At 39.5% G+C, this 26591-nt stretch overlaps 1 protein-coding gene across 3 annotated transcripts in view; it reads left to right on the forward strand.

Annotated features, from left to right (window-relative positions):
* Window positions 1-26591, forward strand: part of SPHKAP (SPHK1 interactor, AKAP domain containing) — a 202289-nt gene that overhangs the window by 131303 nt on the left and 44395 nt on the right. For all 3 annotated transcript variants that reach the window (XM_010366559.2, XM_010366560.2, XM_010366561.2), the window contains exon 4: window positions 21818-21877. In XM_010366559.2, the coding sequence (XP_010364861.1) occupies window positions 21818-21877 (60 nt within the window). The remainder of the gene's footprint in view (window positions 1-21817; window positions 21878-26591) is intronic.

Raw genomic sequence — 26591 nt, forward strand, 5'->3', positions numbered from 1 at the left:
AAATACTGTTGGAATTTGCAGGAGGAGGTTTGCCATTAAGCACAGCTTTCATGGGAGTAGTAGATTTTAGATGGCAGCCTCAGCTGCCATCACTGGGGATCCCAATGCCATCCGCTGTCATCAGTATGCAATAGCACTCTCTAAGAAAGAGGTCTCCAGCTCCCCTTAACCTCTGAGCTGGAACTCTCACTTGAGAATCTGTTGTCACCACTATTAATACTTTCCATAGTCATGGTGAGTGCAGGGAGGAGCAAGAATCTCCAGGGTTCCATCAGAAGCAGCTGTTAGTTTTTGGAGTCTCCCCCACCAGACACTTCATGGCTTAGGGATTCCTCTACAGATGTAAGAGAAGTAATGGCATGAACCAAGGACCTGGGAATGAACCTTCCCTGGTGATGGGGGGGAAGGTGATGATGCTGTTAATTACTTGGCATTTCATACTCATACTATCATTTCGCTTTGTTTTCCATTTAGTTTTAATATGCTCATTATCTGTTACTCTTATTACTCTACCATTTATTTATCCCCTTTCTTATCTTCTCCATTTCTCTCTCCTCATTGACATGGTCATTCTAGGAAACAAATAGGCTTAAATTTGCTTTATTTTCAATCCTCTTCTATCTGTCCCTTGATCATCCTACAATCTTACAAACCACCCCCCCCTTTTTTTTTTTTTTTTTTTTTTTTTTTTTTTTTTTTTTTTTTTAGCAGAGTTTCCCTTTTTTTGCACGAGCTGGAGTGCAATGGCATGATCTCGGCTCACTCCAACCTCTGCCTCCCGGGTTCAAGTGATTCTCCTGCCTCAGCCTCCTGAGTAGCTGGGATTACAGGCATGCACCACCAAACTTGGTTGATTTTTTTTGTATTTTTAGTAGAAACAGGGTTTCACCGTGTTAGCCAGGCTGATCTTGAACTCCTGACCTCAGGCCATCTGCCCGCCTCAGCCTCCCAAAGTGCTGAGATTACAGGCAAACTGCTTTTTATATCATAAGTTTTCACTCCATCTAGAATAGAGTGGTAAGATGTCACTATACTAATTAAACCTCCCAACTCTCCCTACACGCAATCAATCTTGGGCAAGACATTTAATATTTCAAAGCCTCCATTCGCTTTTCTATCAGCAGATAAGCTTTTAACTCCGAATACACATCAGAGTCACCTGCGACCTTTTCCAAGGTGCTCTCATGCCCAAGTCCCACTTTTAGAAGTTCTGATTGTGGAGGTTAGTGAAACAAATGTGTGTATTTTATCATTCGCCCTGGAGAATTCTGAATCTCCTCTCTTCCCTTCCTCAGTTGAGGACAACTAAATTATTTACTCCCTAAAGTTATCTGATTACAAGTCTGTAATTAAGTGATTCATTGACAAACTTCTCAAAATGCTATTCTATACTTCTATTCTATGCTATTCTACACTTTCTCCTGGCAACTCCTCAACCCATTGCAATGTCTCTTGCCCAAACCCTACAATTTTCTTAAATTTTGCTTTTCCATTATCATCTACATGCATTCTCCCACCAGAGAAAATACCCTACCCTCACCCTCACATGTATTTTATCTAAAGGGAAATATTATCTAAACAATTCAGGATTTTTAAAAATGCATAGAACTTTTTGACCACTCTTCCCTTTCTCCCACCACATGATAATCAAATCCTTTCCAGGTTGTCTCTGAAAGGCCTGCTTACTTCCGTCTGTTCTATTACCTTGGCCACGTCTACTGCCTATATCCAGTGATTTTCTTTGTACTCTTTTTTCCCCATCACTGCCAAGACAATCACTTCAATGCAATAAATGAGGAAAAATGTTTCAGCTTAAGAGCTGGCACCAGAATTCCATTCTGAAGAAATCTTGTCTTTGATGGAAAGAAATGTTTGAGGTGATGCATTAAACACAGATGATTAAATACATTAATTTATCTCTGTTCCCTCCTGAAACCACACTTAAAGTAGAACAAACGATGTATAAAACCACAAAAGACAAAGGAAATGGGACAATAGATGAGAGAGATGAAATTTTCAGAAAATGGAAACCAAACGTATTGTAGCAGAGATAAGAATGCTAAATACATTACAAGACTTCAGAGGGAAATGCCAAGTGATTTCACATCTAAAAATCCAGGAAATAACGAATAATTTGAAAATAGGTTTTAGAATTAGTGAAATAGCAGGCACATAACAGGGACTCAACCAGCAGTTTTTCAATAAATCAGAGGAACTAAAGGTTTATTCCACAGTAACACTAGTCAGCATCAGAGAGAAAGGTAGGGGAAATTATAGGCCTGAAAATGAGTTTATGTGAAAATCTATCCACTAAGACACTCCCCCCAGCCCCATGTGTACCACCAAGATCCAAGAATGCTGTAAGCCAGACTTTAACACCCATGCCCAGGCAATACATTAAAGAATTCCTCTCTGGAGAAACAGATTGGTTGCAGGAAGTACAACTTACACATTGTAGACTAAATGCTTGCATTTCAATGCAATTAATATGCTAAAGCCCTAATCTCAACATGACTGTATTTGGAAATAGGGCCTATTGCTTCTCAGCTTTTTCACTAAGATCAAGAGCAGAGATAGGGGCTTTGAGAGGTGATAAAGGTTAAAAGAGGTTATGAGTATAGGGTCCTGATATTACAGGGAGGGTACCCTTATGAAAAGAAGAAGAGACACCAGGGGGAAGAGACATAAGAACTCTCATTCCACCATGTGAGAACACAGCAAGGAGATGGCTGTCTACGAGTCAGAAAGACAGCCCTCAGCAGGAATCAAGTCAGCAGGCACCCTGATCTAGGATGTCTAGCCTCCACAACAATGAGAAAATAAATTTCTGTTGCTCAAGCCGTCCATCTAATATATTTTATATGGCAGCCTGAACAGATTAGCTCTTACTATGCAAACTAATAGTAAGAAGTCTTCTCGGGATATGACTGGGTCCCATCCAATCAACCTAGAGAGAAATCCATTAGTTAACAGGCACCACTCAGGGGCCTCCAATCTGTTTATCATTCTTAAATGTAAGTGTATAACAAAGGACAGAGTTTTTAAACTAACATAAAAGGAATAAAACAAAATATCAAGACCCCAAAGAAAGAAAGAAAGAGAAAAATTTTAGGGAAAAAAGTAACCTCTCCACAAATAAAGAAATATCTAGAATGTTTATCATTCTTAAAAAGTGTGGATGGAAGACAACTTTAGGTATTGCTTATTTGAAAAGAGTCTTAGTCTAACCCTCCCCTTTGATTGATAGGTTGACTAGTATAGACCTCCAGGTTGCAAAAATTATTTTGCTCAAAATTCAATGATACTTCTCTGATGTCTTTTGGCTTCCAGCACTGCTTTTGAACAGTGTTATATTGTTCTGATTCTTTTTGTTTGCTTGTGTGGCTGTTGTTTAAACTGGAAACCATGATAATCATCTCTTTATCCCTGGTATTCTAGAATTTCATGATGTTAAGAATTAGCATTGACCTATTTTGTGAGCTCTTTTAAGCAAAACTTTTCAGATCTGAAATATTTTCTTACGTTTTAATCATGCTGTCCCCTCCATTTCCAATGTTCTAACTCTACCATTGCCAACATAAATTAGATTGGATGTTGGATTTCTTGAATTGGTCTTCAGATTTTTTATTATTTCCTCATCTTTTTTTTTTTTTTCATTTTTGTTCTTTTTGGAAAATCCCCCTTGACTTTATCTTCCAATACTTCCATTAAGTTTTACATTTTTGGCTCATAATCTTCAAATCCATACCCCCCTTTTATTATATTGAAGCAGAAAATAGAGAAAAATACCCATTGAAGCTCGCTTTTGTTGGGTGAGAATTGGTATGGTCTAAAGATTTGTGTCACTCCAAAATTCAGATGTCAAAATAATCTCCAGGGCAGTGGAGATAGAAGGTGGGGCGTTTGGGGGGTGATTCAGGTCATGAAGGCTGAACTGTTATGAATAGGATTTGCGCCCATACAAAAGAGGCCTAAGGGAGCTGCTAGGTGAGTAGGTGAGGATAAAGCAAGAAGGTATTTATGAGGACCAGGCCCTCGCCAGACAGGAAATCTGCCAGTGTCCTGATTTTGGACTTCCCAACCTTCAGAACTTTGAGAAATATTATTTAAATATTATTTTATTTAAATATTACCCAGTGTGGCCGGGCGCAGTGGCTCACGCCTGTAATCCCAGCACTTTGGGAGGCTGAGGCGGGCGGATCACGAGGTCAAGAGATCAAGACCATCCTGGCTAACATGGTGAAACCCTGTTCTCTACTAAAAGTACAAAAAATTAGCCAGGTGTGGTGGCGGGCGCCTGTAGTCCCAGCTACTCGGAGGCTGAGTCAGGAGAATGGCATGAGCCCGGGAGGCGGAGCTTGCAGTGAGCCGAGATCGCGCCACTGCACTCCAGCCTGGGCGACAAAGCGAGACTCCGTCTAAATAAATAAATAAATAAATAAATATTACCCAGTGTAAGGTATTGTGTTATAGCAGCCTCTACAGACTAAGAATCAACCATTAGATTTTAATAATAGCAGTAGACAGCAGTGTACTTCACCTGGGTCTTCAGGTTGTTTTACAGTGGGGTCAGGGGAGCAGCTTACCTGCGCTGGGCAGGCATTTCTGGGTCTGGGGGTTCTGTGTGTCTTCCAACCCCATTTGATCCAGTGGTCTAGCCTCAGAGCATGTTCTTATCAGGGCAATGGCAGGCATAGGCACAAAGAGGACAAGTCCACCACACAGGCACATTTCAAATTATTGCTTGCATTTCACTGACTAACATCCCCTTCATCAAAGCAAGTCATGCAGCCAAACTCAAAGTTAAGGGGCAGAAAAGTAGGTTTTTTTCCCTATGGATATAGAAAAGAATGAGTATTGAATGAACAGTAAGTCAATCTGCTGCATAAGACAAAAATTAATAAAAACAAGTTTTAAGTAAAGGAAATACTACAATATACAATGTGGTCCCTACTGAATAATAATTACCTGATAACAACAAGGCAAACAGTAAATATTGATTTGCCCAAAATTGTGATATAACAATTTCGAGGGGAGGCAGAGAAAGTGGAGTGGGTGGCCAGGTGCAGTGGCTCATGCCTAGAGTCCCAGCACTTTGAGAGGCCGAGGTGGAGGATTGCTTGGGCCCAGGAGTTCAAAACCAGCCTGGGCAACATAGCAAAACCCTGTCTCTACAAAATATACAAAAATTAGCCTGGTGTGTTGGTGGCATCTGTAGTCCCAGCTACTAGGGAGGCTAAGGTGGGAGGATCACCTGAGCCCAGGAAGTTGAGGCTGCAGTAAGCCAAGATTATACTACAGCACTCCAGCCTGGGCAACAGATCGAGACCCTGTCTCAAAAAAAAAAAAAAAAAAAAAAGTGGGGTGGGTGAATGTAAAAGTCTGATTAAAAAGTAAAAGTATACACTTAGATCACTTAGAAGAAATAAGACCTGGTGTTCAACAGATCAGTATGGTGACTAGAGTTAACAATCAGTTCTATATTTCAAAATAGCTAGAGGAGAATTCAAATGTTTCTAGCCTAAAGAAAATATAAATATTGAAGATGATAGATATTTCAGTTACCTTGATTTAATTATACTAATGTATCAAATTATCACATGTACCCTAAACACAGGTACATCTAATATGTATCAGTAAAAATAAATTTTTAACAAATCCACCATTGATGATTCCATCTGCATATGGCAAAAATTAAATCAGTAAGAACAAATTGTAGGTAAAGGAAATATTGTGAATAGTGCTGCCATGAACATACAAGTGCATGTGTCTTTGTGGCAGAATGACTTATTTTCCTTTGGGTTTATACTCAGCAGTGGGATTAATGGGTCAAATGGTAGTTTTAAATTATTTGAGAAACCTCCAAACTGCTTTTCACAGCGGCTGAATTAATGTATTTTCCCACCAACAGTTTATAAGTGTTCCTTTTCTCCAAACCCTAACATCCAGTATTTTTTTGGCCTTTTAATAATAGCTATTCTGACTAATGTGAGGTGGTATCTCATTGTGGTTTTGATTTGCATGTCTCTGAAGATTAGTAATGTTGATCATTTCTTCATATGTTTGTGAGCCACTTGTACGTGTTTTTTTTTTTTTTTTTTTTTTTTTGAGAAGTGTCTGTTCACATCCTTTGCCCACTTTTTAATGGGGTTATTTGTTTTTTCTTGTTGAGTTGTTGCAGTTTCTTATAGATATTGAATGTCAGACCTTTGTTGGATGTTGGAGTTTGTGAAGATTTTCTCCCATTCTGTAGGTTGTCTGTTTACCCTGGATAAAGAAAATGTGGTACATATATACCATGGAATGCTATGCAGCCATAAAAAACAATGAAGTTATATTTTTTGCAGGAACATCCTATGTGAATTAAGGCAGGAACATAAAACCAAATACCGCTTTTTCTCACTTACAGGTGAAAGCTAAACATTGGGTACATATGGACATAAAAAATGGGAAGATCTGGGGACTGTTAGAGCAGGGAGAGAGCGGGGAGTCGAAGGGCTGAAAAAGCTACCTATTAGGTCTTATGCTCACGATAGGATCATTCATACCCCAAACCTCAGCATCATGCATTAAGCCCATGTAAGAAGCCCGGGCACACATGCACTCCTTAAATCTGAAATAAAAGCTAAAATTATTATAAATAAATACATAAATAATTTGAAGTGCTGAAAACCTCATTGTTTATCATGCGGCAGTGTCTAACATTTGTGATCAATAAATAACAGTATACTGGAAGAAAGAGCGGTTAGTTTGGGAAGGGAATCACACTTTAGAAGGGGTGGGGCAGAAGATTTTAAATAACACAGATTTTTTAAAGTTAATTATGTTTAAACATACATTGATAATTGTTTGGAGAAGTAACAATAACACAGCAAAATTATTTATTGAGCACTTCCTGTGTTTTAGACTTTGTGTTTAAACCCTTCCAAAAATCCTGAGATAGGTACTGTTGTTTCCCCCATTTTATGGGCAAGGATATGGAGCCTCCTAGTGGTTGCATAATTTACAAAACTAATAGGAGCAGAGCTGGGAATGGAGCTGGGTTCTCAAGCACGGTCCCACACTCCCTCTCCTGGTCTGGGTTGGTGTCAGCGCAATCGCATGTCGCTTCAAGACAGGAATGCATCCTGAGAATTGAGTCATTAGGTGATTTTGTCATTCTGCAAACATAGAGTGTGCTTACACATATCTATAAGAAACTGCAACACTTCAACAAGAAAAACAACCCCATTAAAAAGTGGGCAAAGGATCTGAACAGACACTTCTAAAAAAACATACACAATTGGCCCACAAACATATGAAGAAATGAACATTACTAATCCTCATAGCCTACTACACACCTAGGCCATATGCTGTAGCCCATTGTTCCTAGGCTACAAACCTATATAGCAAGTTACTGTTCTGAATACTGTCCGCATGTAACACAGTGGTGAGTATTTGTAAGTCTAAAGATACCTGAACATTAAAAAAAATTACAGTAAAAGTACAGTATTATAATTTTATGGGAACACAGTCATATATGTGTTCTGTCATTGACAGAAATGTCACTATGAGGTACATGACTGTACTTCAGCAAAGAAACAGTTCTACATGATGAAGAGAATTTAGAGGTCAAGGACTAGGTGGGAGGGTGTCGGTGAGAGATGAGGTGGAGGTGAAGGAATAAAGAGCAAAGGGTGATGGTAAATAGGTCAATATTCCCACCCATCTGCACCCCCACTCTTTCACCAAAAGGTGTTCAGATACCCTGCTAAACTCAAAGGCTTGATATGAACGATTTATTTTTCTATGTAAACCAAAGAAGTGACTGAGTTTTACATCAGGGTTGATCTCCTGCAAGCAAGCTAACCTTGTAGAAATAATTTGAGGGTACTCCAATTTCGTGGCAGCAAACTGAAGAATTAAAGGTAATCAAAACGGGTTTCAAGGAGCATGGAGTCCCCTTCAGCCCCGATGGACAGTTAGGCAAAAATAAGATACAACTTTTTTCTCCTCCTCACTGTCTTTAGAAATAAATCTTCTGTCACTCCCCAGTATTTAAAACAGAAAGCACAGAATCTTATCAAGACAATGGAATCTTCACCTATACCAACTTTCTCTCCCAGTGTACTCTCCTTTCCACTTTGAATCCTAGATTAACTCATTCAAAAAAACCCTGCTCTTTCTGAATTTCCATATCTTAGAGCCTACCCATTTTCATTTGTCCAGATTTCAGTATCAATTTTGTTTGTACCTCTGTTGTAGCACTCACTGGAGTCTGTCTTCATTTACAGCTGTCTGATTTCAAGTTTCAGATCATCAGACTAGTTTAGCCCACCAAACTGCAAGGAACCATGACCATCTCGTTCATCTCATTGCTGCATGCTGCTCCTAGCTCTGTGAGCGTAGAGGGGCTGTTGTTACGTGTTCTTTAAAGGGATAAGTGAATAAGTAGAGTGAGTGAATGAATGAATGGGCACAAATTAATAATGAAGTAGCTGGGGGACTTGGCATGTTTTGCTTAACTTATCTGTAATTAAGTTTCTTTACAGATAACATGAGAGAGTTGAACCAGTAATTTTATTTATTTTATCTACTTATTTATTTGAGATAGAGTTTTGCTCTTGTTGCCCAGGCTGGAGTGCAATGGCACAATCTCGGCTCCCTGCAACCTCTGCCTCCCAGGTTCAAGTGATTCTCGTGCCTCAGCCTCCCAAGTAGCTGGGATTATAGGCACCCGCCGCCACCACGCCCAGCTAATTTTTGTATTTTTAGTAGAGACAGGGTTTCACCATGTTGGCCAGGCTGATCTCGAACGCCTGACCTCAAGTGATCTGCCCACCTTGGCCTCCCGAACTGCTGAAATTACAGGCATGAGCCACTGCGCCCGGCCTAAACCAGATAATTTTTTAAGTCACTTCTTGCTCTCAGATTCTGTGATTTTACACTGACATAAAAATACAAGAAACACATTTTCCTACATATACTCACTTATATTTTGGAGAGTTATTCCACTTTTGTTTGCTGTCTCATTCATGTACTGATAGCGAAATTTAAAAATGTATTTGGCAAGAGCTATTTGAAGCTCAAGAATATTTTTTATGCTTTTATTCTGCTTTCAAGTGGGAAAATGTTAACTAGATGTAGATGTGGAATCATGATGAGGTTGGGGAATGACAAAAGGATAAACTTCAATGCTCAGCTGCCCTTGCCCCTAGCTGTCTCTCCTTGCCCAAGGAGGGGGTCTTTTTGAGGTTTTTCTGAAGGCTACGAAGAGATCGTTCACATCCCCTTCAGTTACCTCCTGGAATTCTAAGTCTCAGACAGGAAAATATAATGATATTACAATGAATTTTTCTTTGTTCTTTTTGTTGTTGTTTCTGTATATGCTAAAGACAGATTAATGGTGCTTCAGGGAATAAAGTCAGAAACATTGAAATGTGAAAGAAACAAACAAAAACCCAGCTCCCTATCCTGTAGCTGTCAGTGATTTTTGGTAGCATTAAAGAATATGAAGTGTTGGCCGGCTTTTCAAATCGCCTATTTATTTTTAATACTTGGTTTAACAACTGGAATTTAAGTGCAAAATTTATTTGCCACAACTTAACAGCCTGAGCTCACTTAAGCTACTGCTTACATCATAGAGGCCATTTTTCTAAAAGTCATTGCCTAAAACAAGTGAAGTTCAAGGGAGTAAATTAGACAAAGAATACAGAAATCAGGATATGCATCATTTTTACCAACAGAGACCACAAAAGAGAATAACAGCAATATTCAGCATGCAGAAAAGTCTTTTGAAACATGGATTTTTATTTTTAGTTTATTTTGAAATATTTAATGAACACACAAAAATTATATGTATTCAGGGTATACAACATTTTGATTTGACACATGTATACATTGTGTACTGATTACTGCAATCTAATTTTCACAGCCATCACCACCCCTAATTACCATCTGTTTGTGTGTGCACATGTCTGTGTGTGTGTGTGTGTGTGTGTGTGTGTGTGTGTGTGTGTGTGTGTGTGGTGAGGGCAATTAAAATCTTCTCTCTTATCAAAATTCAAGTAAACAATACAGTACTATTAAATATAGTCGCCATGCTGTACATTAGATTTCCAGAACTGATTCATGTTAAAACTGAAAGTTTATACCCTTTGACCAATTTCTCCCCATTTTTCTCATCCCCCAGCCCCATGCAATCACCATTCTACTCTCTGCTTCTGTGAGTTTGGCTTTTTTAGATTTCACATATAAGTGAGATAATACAATACTTATCTTTCTGTGCCTGGCTTATTTCATCTAGCATAATGTCCTCCAGATTCTATTTTAATAACTAATTAGCATCATTGTCAAAGGAAACAAATATGAAAGACTAGTGGTTATCCTACTCACTATAATAGATGTTCCCTCTCATATTTTGCTTTGTTTTTCTCTAATTGTTTTTTCTATGTATTTATTCATTATGTGTCAACTATAGTTCGCAGAATTCCATTTTTCAAAGGCTTGAATTTAACGGTCATTTTTTTGAAAAGTAAGTTACCTCTCAACACTTGGCAGCCTGTTAGAAGATTTAAGTTAATGAGTCTCTAAAGCGTCCAGTCTATAGGCATAGTAATTCAGATACATGCCTTGGGCTAAAGTTTTCATATGCAAACCTGGAGCGGGCCAAATAGAGTGGTTCTTAGAGTACCCGTGAAACTAAGAACCACTTGATGTCTTTTATTAATATAGATATTCAATCCAGATAATTCTGTTAAAAAAAGAAGTGCTTTTCCTGCATTTGCAGCTATATTTTAGGACTAAGTCCTCTGAACATGTTTCTGCTTCCCTGTGTAGAGTCACTCAAGTTGTGCCTTTAGTAATTGCTATTGAGTTGTTGGGATTTTTAATAAATTTTACCTATAGCAATGAGATTGCAGCATTAGTTAATTATTAAAGATGCACCAAGTGTTTGCTCAGTTATACCTGAGGCTTCTTGGAGAGGTAAAGTTTGGAGTTATTTAGTAGTTTAGTTGTCAAACATATGAGAGAGGAAAGTTAGATGTTTAGTTTAGATAAACTGTTTGCATTTTAAAATTAAGTTCACTATCACTTATTCTCCATGATTCTAAGTATATGAATTGTCTTTTATCTATTCTAAAATAATTGAGCTATCCAGATTACAAACATGACTTTCTACTTTTTCTTTTTCATATTTTCTCTGTGCAAATGTGTACGACTTTCAGAAGAGGGAGAAAGCAACCACTAGATGTTATTATGTTTTATTACTTTAAAGGTGAAAAAGTCTTTAATGGAAGCTTAGTGGAAGAGTTAAAACACAAAATTCTACAAAATTGTAAAGCATGCAATATTGATATTCAATTTATCATGTCTATGGCATTTTTTCTTACACTATAGTCAAAGTTAGGTTGTCTCATTGTACCTGAGGAAGACTTTTGTCAATTATTTGATTAGGTTTTTAACATCAATGAAAACTACATCCTCGGCCAGGAACAGTGGCTCACACCTGTAATCACAGCACTTTGGGGGGCCAAGATGGGTGGATCACTTGAGGTCAGGAGTTCAGGACTAGCCTGACCAACGTGGTGAAACCTTGTCTCTACTAAAACTACAAAAATTAGCCAGGCATGGTGGCACATGCCTGGAGTCCCAGCTACTCAGGAGGCTGAGGCAGGACAATTGCTTGAACCTGGCAGGTGGAAGTTATAGTGGACCGAGATCGTGCCACTGCATTCCAGCCTGAGCGACGAAGTGAGACTCCATCTCAAACAAAACAAAACAAAAGAGTGTATCCTCAATTAACTCTTCTAAACGTTTAAAATAAAACTAACCTATATATCCTTTCATACATTGTGTCAAGAAATTGAAATTATACCTTGGATTCAAGTGTTTGATCTACACATAAAAGCTGGCATTTGCTCATTCTGATCCAACATCTTTTTCTCTAATAATAAATGATCTGTTGTCTGCAGGTCTATAAGTTCTCTCAGCATTATTCATATTTGAAATTTAATCAGTAATAATGACTAGGGAATGCTTGATATTTTTAACCTGCCTATATTTCCATTTTAAATTGCAGTCTTTTTGTAATTTCATGTATGTCGTTGGATACCTATTGCAACGACAACAGGTATGAAATGATGAATAGGCCAGAAATGATGAATATACTAAAAGTTTATTGAACTAAAATTATTCCTTGCAATCATTCCGTGGTGTTATAACACATGATGACAGGCAGTACCCATAATGCTGGCATCCATTTATATCCATTAAGTCGTAAACGCCTCTGGGAACAAGAGGGAAGTCATTTCTCAATTAAATGTTCCATAGCCCTGAAAAACAAAATAACATTCTGTTCTTATATATAAGTAATAAAGGTTTAGAAAAGGCAATTTAATGTCTTAGGTCAGTAGATAATGTTTATGTAATTAAACAGAAATAAATACTTATGCCAAGTAAATAGAATTTGGGTGGCAGAAAAAAAAATTACAGTCAAGGAGCCAAATTTTAATTGTTTTATGTTCTCAGAAATGGCTGTTCTTTATAAATAGTCTATCTCAGTCACCAGAAAACTACATATTATATTATTCTATTTATATTTAATTTCCAGAACAACGAAATCTATAGAAATATAAAGTAGATTAATAGTTGCCTAGAACTGGAAAGAGGGTATTTGGGGGAAATGGAGAATGACTGCTAATGGATATAGCTTCTTTTAGAAATGATGAATATACTAAAAGTTATTGAATCACACACTTTAAATGGATATGTCATATGGTATGTAAATTAGATCTGAATAAAGCCAGTCTTTAAAAAATAAATACATAATGATAGTAAGAATTGATAAATAATTGGGTAAATATCCCCAGGCCCCAACCCAAGAGATTTTGATGAAATAGTTGTGGTTCAGAGCCCAGGAACATGCAAGTGTAAGAACTCTGTCCAGATGATTCTGATGTGCCATGCAGGCAGGTTAAATATTCTTACTCACAGAGCCAGGTGGTCTTCAGACCTAAATGCAGCTCCTTCCAGGAGTAAGCCAGTACCTGTGATGCTCCATTGGTGATTTGTTTGTTTGCACGATTGCTTGTTTTTTGTTGTTGTTTTTGTTTGTTTGTTTGTTTTCTTTTTCTTCTGCTCTCTCCTACTTAGATCCTTTTAATTTCCACTTTCACTTTCTTCTCTCTTTTCCGGGAAATAAGAGTAGTCCCCATAGTTCTGGTTCAGCCTTTTTGACTGCCGACTAGTAGAAGATGACTAGCTGCTCTGTTTCTAAGACTCACCTGACAATTCACAAACCATAGGACATGGCTCCCATCTCCTTTCCTCACAACAGCATGGGAGCTGAGAGCAGAGCCAGCATCTGCACATCCCCTCCCACGGCCAGTGTCCTCCGCTCCACATTACCACCTAGATTCATTCAGCAAATCTGCACTGTATTACATAGAGTAATACAATTACTCTAAGCCAAGGTTATACCCTCTAGTGATCATAAGATTTCAGAGAGGCCGGGCGCGGTGGCTCAAGCCTGTAATCCCAGCACTTTGGGAGGCCGAGACGGGCGGATCACGAGGTCAGGAGATCAAGACCATCCTGGCTAACATGGTGAAACCCCGTCTCTACTAAAACTACAAAAAACTAGCCAGGCGACCTGGCGGGCGCCTGTAGTCCCAGCTACTCGGGAGGCTGAGGCAGGAGAATGGCGTGAACCCGGGAGGCGGAGCTTGCAGTGAGCTGAGATCCGGCCACTGCACTCCAGCCTGGGCGACAGAGCGAGACTCCGTCTCAAAAAAAAAAAAAAAAGATTTCAGAGAATGCAGAACGTTTTCTTCTTCTTCTTCTTTTTTTTTTGAGACAGAGTCTCACTCTGTCACCCAGGTTGGAGTGCAGTGACACTATCTCTGCTTACTGCAACCTCCTCCGCCTCCTGGGTTCAAGCGATTCTCCTGCTTCAGCCTGCTGAGTAGCTGGACTACAGGCATGCGCCACTATGCCCGGCTAACTTTTGTATTTTTAGTAGAGACAGGGTTTTGCCATGTTGGCCAGGCTGGCCTCAAACTCCTGAACTCATGTGATCCACCTGCCTTGGCCTCCCAAAGTGCTGGGATTATAGGTGTGAGCCACCGTGCCCAACCCAGAACCGTCTTCTAAATAAATACTTGGATAATCCTGATTTAATTTTCTTAAGGGCTCTTGGAAATAAAAATGATTATCCCCGAGAAAAGAAATTAGTGCCTAGAATATCTGCCTTAAACTTAGTGTCTAGTGTTGGCATGTAGTGGAATTCCACAAAAAATTGCTGATTGATGGAAAACAGAGAATAGCCACGCTAGAGAAACTGCCAGTGACTGATAAAACACAAGAAAGCTATTCCTAAAAAATCATATAGGAAAACATCTTACGGTACTGTGTATTTTTAATATGCTAATTTTCTATTACCACTTTATTTTTATATAACCCAGAGCACATTTTTGCAAGCAGGTGAAGTGTAGAAACACATTTTTCTACTGATTCTTTAGTTTTCATCTGGTCCAAATAATTACTCAGGGCCTACTTTCAAGAGGGAAACACTTGCTAGTAACAGATCTTTAAAATGGAAATCTAAAATAAATATAATGTGTTACATATCTAGTAAAAGTACATCAGACATTACATGTAAGTGTATCCTCTTGATTCAAACGAAAAGTCTAAGACAATAAACACTACATTTTTATGGCAAAATAGCTAATTATCTTGAGTATATACTTATTTTTTAATTTTATTTTTTAAGCTATCAATAAAATTGACTTCAGGTATGTTTAGTTAAAAGACCTCTAGTATTTTAGGTATTTGTACTCCTTTTACTGTATCTCTTATCACAAACTGTTTGAGGAGCTTCCCCCAGAATTACAATTCAACATTATTTTTAATGTTGACAATACAAAAAGGAGAGAAGCTGGACAGTCTTAAATGTCAATAAAACTTTATATTTCATTTTGTGTAATTGTTGTAATCACTTCAAAGCAATGACTGGATATAAATGCAGTATTTTCCCAAACAGTCAAATGTATTCCAGAATGACCACAGCATGGTGGCATAATACCATTGATGAAAAAAATTTCCTACAGTCCTAGGCAGAAAAAATGTCATATTCTTTAGAAGGTAATTTTGGTCCAGGGTCCTGAATCTAGCAGAAGCCTTTTGGTTAGAAAAAGAAAGGAGGCAGTGTTTTCTTTGGATGCTTTGTGAAATCAGCATTTTGATGCCATCAAATTAAGAGATGCTGTCATATCCCACATGGCCAGACGGCTGCATTGTTAAAAGCTGCTTAAAAGAAGGAATTGCTTTTCTTCTAAGAAAAACTGTAAGTATGTATTTGGTCATATTCAACATTCAAATATCTAGATTTTAAGGCAATTCGACATCATGCTGTGGGTTAATATTTTCTGAAAAGGTTTTCTTAATAGATGTTATCTAACTTTAGGAAAAATGAAAAAAATTCAAGCAGAGGAATCAAAGGACTCACCTCCTAGCCTAAAACCTTGGTGTCATCTGACCTCTGACACAGTGATTTGCCCCTAGTGGATGCAGAATACAATGACATTTCTTAATGATTGCATTTCACTATCAGAATAGTCTAAAATGTTGACTAAAATTAATACATGAAAACATAAAACTGCACTTATAATATGGTTTTCATCCCAACAATTGTCATCATCAGTTGTTTCTACGGGTTTTCAATTCAAAAAGTCAAACCCATTTTTATCTGATATAAAAGCACTGATTTCGTCTGACTTTATTTGTATCAAATAAAACTATTTAGGAAATACAGTTGCCTCAAAAAAGTTTCTGTGAATTACAATCCACTTAAAAATTACTTGTTTTGTATTGAATACTAGATTTTCATGTCAACCGTTTCCGCACATCAGTTTTTCACAAAGATATGTTTTATATCACCAGTTAACAAAATTTCACAATAAAATTTTAGTGTTATAAATGCCTACATGGAGCTTCATTTATGAAAAGAGATTCATAAATAAGAGTAATCACTGAGATTACTTGGCTAATAACCCATGATACTAAAAAAAAAGCAGTATATTTCCTATAGACATTCAAATTTTTATTATATATAAGTAGTTTTGAGGAATATTTTATTAGGTCATATAAAAGTCAAAATCATAAGGTGGCGTCATCTTCTCAGTGACATTTATTCCTGCAATGTCTTGTTTAAAACCCGTAATAATGATAGAAGAGCAGCATTTGAATGTAAAAGATAGAGTACAACCACAAGATTAGCTCTGTTAAGAAAGCAAGAGAAGAAGTGCTTGTATGCTTTTGGGATGATGTGTGTTTCCATCTGCTTCAGCTGAGTATGTCTGCAGATGGTCTCAGTAAGGATATGTGCACAAATACACAAAAGAAATGTATTTTATGTGACGAGAAAGGAGCTGCCATTCCAAGAAAAATGTTAGCACCTTTTATGTGTCTTTATTACACTTATGATTCTCAACATTTTGTCTTCTATTTTTTAGCAAATCCTTCTTTGTGAGAAAAAGAAGCTAATCTAAGTACTGGAAATAGAAGCCAATAGCTGGGTTATTTGCTCATTTAATTCTTCTGTAGCTTCTCTACATATTCCCTATACCTTTACGGGAAGAAAACTGTTTATTGACTACACTGGAATTCATTCTATAAATAAGGGAAATGATTATTACAAATGTCCCTTTCTCTTGTACACCTGTCACCTGCACTCACCAACAAGAATTTATTGAGCATCTGCCAGATGCTTGGCACCATGCTGAGCACTGGGAATCGAGTGATGGACAGGGCCTGCCCTCATGAACTAACAGATTGTGAAGGCTGCAGGAAAATCAACCACTTCTATGTTCAAGAAAAAAGAATAATTATGTAAAAATACATACTGAAAAAAATCCTTTCCTAGGTCATGTGGCATATTTGGATTTGCTCATGCAGGCATTTTACAGATAATGCAAAAGCATCACAGTACTTATGCCTTATTCTCCATTGGCTGGTGGCTCCAGCATGCAGCCCTAGCCTCTGCACCGACAGGATTCTCTCCAGCTCATGGAACTGTAATGTAGAATCTTCTAGGCTTTATCATTTTAGTCACACATAACATTCACCCTAACTGCTCCTGCAAAAAAACAAAATAAATAAAAACTTTATTTCAGTTTCCTACTACCAAAAGTTTCCTCCTGTAATAACACTGTAAACATGTTCATGATTGACCCAGTTCTCCCAACTCCCTTCTCTAGCACACACGGCCCATGATGTTTCTGTCACTTTAAGGACATGTCCTGCCTTCAGACAGATCATAACTCCCAAGAGCAAGAACAATGCCTTGTATTGTTTGTCTTCTCAGCACCCGGGATTGACACCATGCACTTTGGAGACATTCAATCTCCTCATCAAACATTCAGCCTCCTCATCAAAGCCTCCTAATCCAGGCTCACCACTCCCCAGCTCTACTAGACAGAGCCTGGTCCTGTATTCTCCTTGGACTTCAGCATTAGTGGTCGCTTAAATCTCAATTAATAGCCCCAGTTTGTAGAGATTGAAAACTTGCTAAGAGCAATCCAGTCACAGGCTCCATTTCATCAAGAAGTGGATTTACTGTAAAACTATCAAAATTTAGGTTTCAGGGCTGTTAATATGCATAGGCCCCAGTTTCAAGGCCCTTGGGACAGGGCCTAGCACTGTATTCACATGGCTATGCGTTTTTGTAAAATAGTCAAAGTAAGATATTTTAATTTTGATTGTCTCTTTCCATTTCGACTCCTACTACCTCTTACCTCCCCCCATACTGAGAGTCATTGGAGTGACCACAGCTGTTATTGGGCTCTGGCTTAAGGGAAATTGAGGGGGTTGTGTTTACATGATATATTTATGTGGCTTGATATCACTTTCATATACAGTTAAGTGATTGCTAGCCATCCACATATAGCAATGACTTCCAGGAATGCTTCTACCATCAAGAGTGGTAACCCAGCCAGACACTGCAACACAAATGTGCCAGGTTAGGGATAGTGTGAGCATGTCCTACAGTTTCCAATACCAAAAATATGTAGGCAGTGAGAGAAAACAAGGTTTACCTGCCAGAAGCTACTCTGTGTAAAATTCTTCCAGTCATCAGACATGTAAAACTGAAGGTGCAAAGTTGGGTCCTCATTGAGGCCTAGTCAAGCAGAAATTTCCTCTTGGTGGGCATTCATTTGATAGTACAGCACTGAAAATCACAAATGCATGATGCATTTTTTTCATGGAAATCACACAAAAGAGAATCAATCCAAATTATGTCTTTAGAGTATGAAACTGTGAAGGTAGTACAAAGAGTGAGTATGCCTATAACAACTCATATATGAAAGGAACTGTATAGCAGTTTCCCACTGAATTTGACAATAAGCTGAAAAACATATTTTCAATAAAAATTTGGAAGTTAAAAAATCAGTCAACCATATTAGAGGGAAACTGGCTTATTTTTCTAGTTTCTCTAGAGAAGACAATGTTTCAATATTGCTTTCACATGAAGAAGTGACCAAAGAGTATTTAATCAAAAATGTAAAAAAAAAAAAAAAAAAAAAAAAAAAAAAACCTATTATGGAGGTGCATTGGGCAGTCGATTAGATATCATATTTCTGGCAGTTTTTATGTTTTTAGTATTTGCCAGCCCTTTTAAGTTCTAGCTTTCTTGTGATTCCTTTTTTCCTTCTAAATAAGTAAATATTCACTCTCACACCTAATTTAGAATATTCCTTTTCTTTTTTTTTTTTTTTTTTTTTTTTCATGAGATGGAGTCTTGCTCTGTTGCCAGGCTGGAGTGCAGTGGCATGATCTTGGCTCACTGCAACCTCTGCCTCCCAGCTTTAAGCGATTCTACTGCCTCAGCCTCTGGAGTAGCTGGGATTACAGGCGCACACCACCAAGCCTGGCTAATTTTTATATTATTTGTAGAGATGGGGTTTCTCTACCTGTTGACCAGGATAGTCTCGATCTCTTGACCTCATGATCCACCCGCGTTGGCCTCTCAAAGTGCTGGGATTACAGGTGTGAGCCACCACAATCGACCGTTATTCCATTTCTTAAAGAAGGCCTCACATTGCATGCACGTCAGGCCCTAAGAAGCCTGGATCATCCCCTACTACGAAGATATTGAAAGATGTGCATAAGAAGTGTAAGCAAGAAGTCGGTTTGTGTCTTGCTTTGTTTTTATCTTGGTTCAGCTAGCAAATGTGGAGAGTGTCCTTCAGGTGTAGGCAGAGTTTCATTTAGTAGCCTAGAATAGGTGAAAAGAGAGTTTATCCTCAGAGAACTAAAGAAAATATTGGAGGGCAGACAAATAGTTGCTATAAATGCCTTTCTTTGCTTTCTGGTCTCTGCTTTGCCCTCTCCCACTGTGATGCAGGATAATAAAAGCTTTGTCATGCCCAGGGGCAAGGTAATGGGCCTTTCTTTAAGGTGAATGGAAAATCTTCTCATCAATTCAATACCTCCAGTCCCAGTTGCATGTTATTAAGAGTCCCCGAGCACTGTGGATATTGAACTAGTTTTCCAAGGGCAAAGTTTCAATTATTATATGAATATTCTCAAACTTCCCTAGATCATGAACTGCTTCTGAGCTCCATCTTCTATTTATGCTTCCATTTGCACTGTCTGCAAAGAGACTCGTGCCAATTTCTTCCTGTTTTTCCATCCTATTAACCCAGAGTAAAAAAAACTTCTGATGAGAGTGTGGGTCATTTTATGCCCTTTCTTCTCCCTAATGCCCATCAAGTTATCAGGAGCATTCGGGGTCTCTGACTTCCCACAATACAAGTTATTCTTAACAGGCAGATTTAAGTACAACCCTAGGGTTGCACTTCAAGGATCTCGTGAGTCCATGAAACTTGAAGCGATCTCTTATTCTTTGGGACTAAAGCAGACATGATCTTTATACTTCTGTTTCAGTTTTTAAGATCTTTCTCAAAACCTTTCCATTTTTTTTAACCTCAAAAAGAAAAAAGATAGACTAAGAAACCATGACCCTAAAAAGTAACTAAGATCAGAAATCCCCATATATTTGCAGGCATCTGAAAGTTCAAATGTCTAACTAAATTCCAGGTAATTAATGTTCTCAGTTTTGTATCATCAAATCAACTTGTTAGAAATAAAAACCTTTGGATGATTTTTAGCAAAGTATTAAATAACTTCATTTGCATCTTTTCATGTAGCACAAACCTAACTAGACCTAATTACCGACACTTCCCTTCCTCTAGGCCTGCCTGCAATCAGATTCTCTTATTGCCTGTTGCTTGACAGCATGTTACACCTTCTCACCTCAAAGTATTAATCATGCTGTCTGTCCAACCCACTAGTGATGGTCCCCATCCATTCCCTGTCCAACAAAAGTCTTTTTATCCTTCAAACATATAGCTAACCTCTTTGAAAACTTTAACTTTCTTTTCTCCAACCCCATCTGAATGCTCATAGTAGTTCTCTATGTGATATGTTTGAGATTTAATTTACAGGCATAAGTCACTTACTGTTGGGGACATGTTATGAGAAATGCATCATTAGGTGATTTTGTCACTGTTTGAACATCATAGACTGTACTTACACAAGTCTAGATGGCATAGCCTACTGTACCCCTAGGTTATATGGTATAACCTATTACTCCTAGGCTATAAACCTGGACAGATGTTTCTGTCCTAAATACCACAGGCAACTGAAACACAATCATTAAATATTTGTATATCTAAACATATGTAAACATAGAAAAGGTAAAAACAGTAAAAATACGGTATTATGATCTTAAAGGACCACTGTTGTATATGTGATCAGTTCTTGACCAAAATATTGTTCATTATGCAGCATATGACTTTATAACAATGTTTCATTGTTGTTCAGATTTATTGTTTAATATTATGGCTATTGTTTTTAGACTAATCCATTCAGACATTTATCCAAGATGGCTAGCAAAGAGGCAAATTGTGTAACAAGGTAAAATAAAGTAAAATGAACTAAAACAATGTGGCAAAGAGGAGTTCTGGTTTATTATGCACTATATAAAAAGTGGGTGGAGAAAAGGAGCAAAATGAGAAGTGGAAAGGAGAAAATAGAGAAAAGTATTTATTGCAATTACAAACAGCCTTAGAGCATGAAAAGTTATTTTTCCTATTTCATGAGAATTGATAACACCTTATAAACTTGAAGATTTTGTTGTAACTGTTCTATTCACTCTAATACAAGCAGACTTTTTTAGTATGTTGGGCCATAAAAGGAAGATGGCATTTGTTGTAACCAGTGGGAAGCTGAGTAGGGTGCTGGAGAGCTATTTAGAGGCTCAAAAGTGAAATGACTATTTCTTTTTTTCTTTCTTTTTTCTTTTCTTTTCTTTTTCTTTTTTTTTTTTTTTTTTTTTTTTTTTTTTTTTTTTTTTTTTTTGAGATGCAGTCTCACTCTGTCGCCAGGCTGGAGTGGGCACGATCTCGGTTCACTGCAACCTCCACCTCCCGGGTTCAAGCAATTCTCCTGCCTCAGCCTCCCGAGTAGCTGGGACTACAGGCGTGTGCTACCACGCCCAGCTAACTTTTGTACTTTTAGTAGAGACAGTGTTTCACAATGTTGCCCAGGATAGTCTCGATCTCTTGACCTTGTGATCCACCCACCTCGGCCTCCTAAAGTGCTGGGATTACAAGCATAAGCCACCACGCCCTCCCTGAAATGACTATTTCTATGCCAAACTGTCTAAGATGTGGAAGATTCCCAAAGCATTTGCCCCAGCTGATTCCGGCTTGCTTTCTTCTAAAAAGACAGTCAAGTTTTGACTTTAATGTACTATTTTTGCTCTCTTTCCCAGGTCTGCTTTGTGAATCTTGATGTGAACAAGGATGAATGCAGCACAGAGCACCTGCAACAGGTAACATTTGAAACTCAAGCTGTCCAGGAGGTGATTACAAGGACTATTCAACTTGATTTCATCTGTAAATAATGCACATTTTGTAGGAGACTCTTTGGTTAGATAGTTTCATTACAGTCCATTTCCCCGACCCTTTCCCTAGCACTTACCCTCTACAGTTTGCCCTTTTTACATTTGTGAAACTTGCTTTCCCATGTGATTTGTTTTATGCGACCACCAGAGCAGGTGCCAGAGAAAAGGCAAGTAGGCAAGGTAAAAAGAAACTTTATTAGCTAGCCAATGTGAAGGAAGAAAGGGCGAAGTTCACCGGTCTCTGTCAGTGGAGGCCGAGGAAGTCACTCCAGCGTTCTCGGGCGAGATTCCTGGGTCCGCATATGAGGAAGGGGCCGAGGAAGTTCGCGCCACGCGCCTGCCAGGAGCGGCTTTTCTGTCTTGGGCCTGGGAGTGGGAGGGCGGTAGGCGGGATGCGGGCGGGTGGAGGGCTGTGTAGTGGGCGTGGTCAGGTAGGTTTCGGTTTCCTCGGTCGGATGTCATGCTGCGCCTGCGCAGCTGACCTGTGCCTTTCCCGGGAGCGGGAAAGTTGGTGATGAAGAACCCGGAAGTACGCCATCTTAGTCACTTTTGTTCTTTGTTTCCCTCTCCCTCCGTCCAGACAGTCCAACCTTTCATTGATTATGATGACTGGGGGCGTCGTTGTCTGTCTGGCTGCTTCCTGCTGTCAGGGGGCATTGTCATGAGGGTCCATGGTTGGCACCTGGACGTAGGGATGTAGGAGCATCTGGTTGAAGGCTACACGGGTGATCTCTTGAACTTTGGCTCAGAGAAATTTGATTAAGATGGGGGCAAAACATAGGATAAGACAGAGAATTAGTATAGGGATGAGGAATGGGAGCATCTGTTGCATTACCAGTAATAACCATATAGGTGGACCTGGGGTTAAGGGAGTGTTGTAGTTCTTTAGTTCTGTTTTAATCCGGTTTAGGGTCTGAATATTAGTGTCAACTAGACCTGATACCTTTATGTAATAGCAACATTCTTCTCCTAAGAAAAGACATGTTCCTCCTTTTTCTACTGTGAGAAGATCTAGTGCTCTTCTGTTTTGTACTGCCACCTGAGCCACTGAAGTGATTAGACGTTGTAAAGAGGCTAGACTTTCAGCCGACGCCTCTATAGCTTCTTGAATTTGGGCAGTTAGAGATCGGGTGGATTGTACAGAGTAGGCAAGAGCCCCAGTTCCAAGTCCTGACGCCACTAAGGAGGAGGCTAGAGAAATCCCGATGACTAAGGGAAGGAAGATGGCCCGTTTTTGGAGATTATTAGGAGGAGAGTTAAATTGTAAGGTGAGTTCAGCTACTTCTGCTTTGCTATATAGGGTTAAACTGGGTACTAAGGACACTGGGACGCAGAGGGATTGGCTGATGGATGTGTGGTTAAGGACCTTGAAGAGGGTTTTATTACACCAGAAATAACCTCCAATGGGGGCCGTCTGGATCTTATTGGGTGGTTGGGTGTACTTACACCAGGAGGAGTTTGGGGCAAAGTAGCAGAAAGGGAGGATTGGATTTTTTGGGTTTTGGTATAGTGGGACTTGGAGCAAAAATGGTTTTTGGGAGGTGCTTGTAGAGCCAGTTTTAGCCTTGAAAGCAGTTGGTAAAGGGACTGCCACTAAGGGGGCTTCTTTAAGGGCTGCGCAGAGGAAACAGTGGGAGAGATGTGTTATGTTAGCTGCCCGTGTTAAGTTTAACCCTTGACGGACTAGCTTTAACCATGAGAAGGGGTCTTTGTTGGAGGAGTGTAGTTGATCTTGTATGGAGGAGTGTAGTTGATCTTGTATGGAGGAGTGTAGTTGATCTTGTATGGAGGAGTGTAGTTGATCTTGTAGGGCCTGTTCTTGTGATAGTATGGCTAAGGTTAAATTTTGTAGGTGTTTTATATTTTTAGGGAGGGAGTTTTCCTGTTGGACTAGTGTCCTTTTGATCAAGAGGGTGGCAGTTGGATATGAAGCTGACCACCTAGCGTAGAGTCCTCCTTTTACTCCATCTGCCCATCGGGGGTCCCACGGGTCTTGGATATTTAGTTGATATTGATAGGGTACAGACTGCATGTGCTGGGTGAAGAATTGATCACCCTCATGTACATAGTGGATTTTACAATATTGATAGGGGCATCCTAGGTTTGTTTCTTGCCAGTAGTTTTTACAATTATATTCTCTTTGGTCATATAGAAAGCAGAGAAATGGGTTAGACCATCTATCTTTGCGAGAAGCGAGGGTGAAATTTATGGTGAGGAGGGACTGACAGCCTTGGGGTGGGCAGTCTGCAGTGCCTTGTAGCTGTGAATGTTGTTTGTTGTTCTCTGACCAAGTTTCAATTATAGAGAATCTCCATACAAAAGTGGGGTTAGTAATGGAGATTGGAGTGCAAGAGAAAAATAGTAATATAAGTATAAAATAAGACTTTATCTTGAGTGTAATCCCAGAGTACACCTTGCCACTGGAGATGTTCTATAAAGGTGAGTAAGCGGGAAAACCACTGTGATGGGCTATGATCTGGGGGCAAGTAGGGATCTGGGGTAATATACTGGAATTCTGTTATGTTTATATAGAGTATGGTGAGAAATCGGGATAAGCGTAAGAGGTCAGGGAACATGTGGTGGTCAAGGGAGTTTGGTGAGTTTGAGGCAGGTAGGGGCAAGTCTAGTAGATGTCCACTGATTGTCTTCTGTGGGGGCTTTCTTTAGTTGTGATACATGGACCCAGTGCGTGTGTCCTAGAAGTTTGGCTGCTGTGTATGTGGATAGGAGGACAGTATATGGGCCTTTCCACCTGGGCTGAAGATCTTTGGCTTGGATATTTTTTAAATATACTTGGTCCCCTGGGCTAAGAGAGAGATGTGGGTTACAGGTGTCTGTTGGAGGGGGGTGTGCTAGTTTGGCATGTTGTCTTAGGAGTTGTCTTAAGAGGGTTAGGTATGGAAGATAATTTGCTAGCGGGGAGGAAAGGGTGGGTAACTGCTGGAGGGTGAGGGGCCGGCCGTAGACTAGTTCAAACGGAGAGAGGCCTGTCAGACTCCATGGGGCTGCTCGCAGCTGGGTTAGGGCCAGGGGAAGGAGAGTTACCCATGATTGTTGAGTTTCGAGGGAGAGTTTGGTGAGTTGCTGTTTCATGAGCCCGTTGGCCCTCTCTACTTTACCGGAGGACTGAGGTCTATAAGGGATGTGGAGTTTCCAGGTAATGTGTAGGAGGGTCGCCACCTGCTGGACTACTTTGGAGATGAACACTGGGCCGTTGTCAGACTGGAGAGTGAGTGGGAGGCCAAACCTAGGAATAATGTGTTCAGTAAGTGTGGAAGCAACTATATTGGCAGTTTCTCCTGTAGTAGGATAGGCTTCTATCCATCCTGAGAAGGTATCAACGAAGGTCAAGAGATATTTGAATTTCTTATGTTTTGGCATGTGGGTAAAGTCAATCTGCCAATCTTCGCCTGGTTGGTGCCTTCTGAGTTGATGGCTCGGATGGAGGTTGCACAATGCGCCTTGAGGGTTTGACTTGAGGCATGTGGAGCACTGTTGGTTGATTATAATTAGGTGTTTCATGAGTGTGGGGCAGTGAACGAGGGGGCTTAGGAGGTTATATAGAGCTTTGGGTCCTATGTGTAGGGAATTATGTATGTCTTTTAGAATGGTGTGGAGTTGAGTTTTAGGAATAACTAATTTATTATTGAGGTAAATCCAATTGTCTGCGGCTAGTTTGGCTGTTGAATCTTGTAATAGTTTGGTCTTTTCTTCTTGGGTATAATTAGGGGTATATTGAGGAGAAAGAAAACAAACAGAAGGAAGTGTGGGAGTGGAGAATCCGGCAGCTGATTTGGCAGTGGTGTCGGCAAAATTATTGCCAGCCGCCACCAGGTTAGATGGAGTCTGATGACCTTTACAGTGTATGATGGCTGCTCTGGAAGGCACTGATAAAGCATCTAGCAGTTTGAGTATTTGTTTTTTGTTGACTATAGGGGTGCCACTGGTGGTTAGGAACTCTCTCTCTTTCCAGATGACAGAATGGGTGTGTGCAATCAAGAAGGCATACTTAGAGTCTGTGTATATGTTTATCGTTTTTCCTCTGGGTAGGAGGAGAGCCCTAGTTAGTGCGATAAGTTCTGCCTGCTGTGATGTTGTTCCCTGTGGTAAAGGCTTAGCTTCTAGGACAGTAGAAGATGTAACTACCATGTATCCTGCCTGTCTGTTTCCTTGAGAATTTATAAAGGAACTGCCATCTACAAATAGGGTTAACTGTGAGCCTTCTAAGGGCTGGTCATGTAAATGTAAGTGACTAGGTGTTTGGGCCTCTAAAAGTTCTGGACAGGAGTGTTCAGCATGAGGTTGCTTGAGAGGGTCAGGAAGTAAGGTTGCTGGATTTAGAGAGGAACAGACTCCTAGGGCAATGGTGGAGTCTTCTATGAACAAGAGGTGAAAGAGTTGGAGTCTGGACGGGGTTAAATGGCTAATACTTTTGTGGGCAATGAGATCTTGAAGGCAATGAGTAGAGAAGACTGTTAGGTTACAACCTCTAATGAGTTTCTTTGCTTCCTGGGTTAGGCAGGCTGCTGTTGCTAGGGCCCAAAGGCAGGGCCGCCATCCTTGTACGGTGGGATCTAGTTGTTTAGATAAATATGCCACGGAGTGGTAGGTGGTGCCTATAGGTTGGGCTAAAAGGCCAACA

Source organism: Rhinopithecus roxellana, chromosome 14 (genome assembly GCF_007565055.1).
Source record: "Rhinopithecus roxellana isolate Shanxi Qingling chromosome 14, ASM756505v1, whole genome shotgun sequence".
Classification (NCBI taxonomy): domain Eukaryota; kingdom Metazoa; phylum Chordata; class Mammalia; order Primates; family Cercopithecidae; genus Rhinopithecus; species Rhinopithecus roxellana.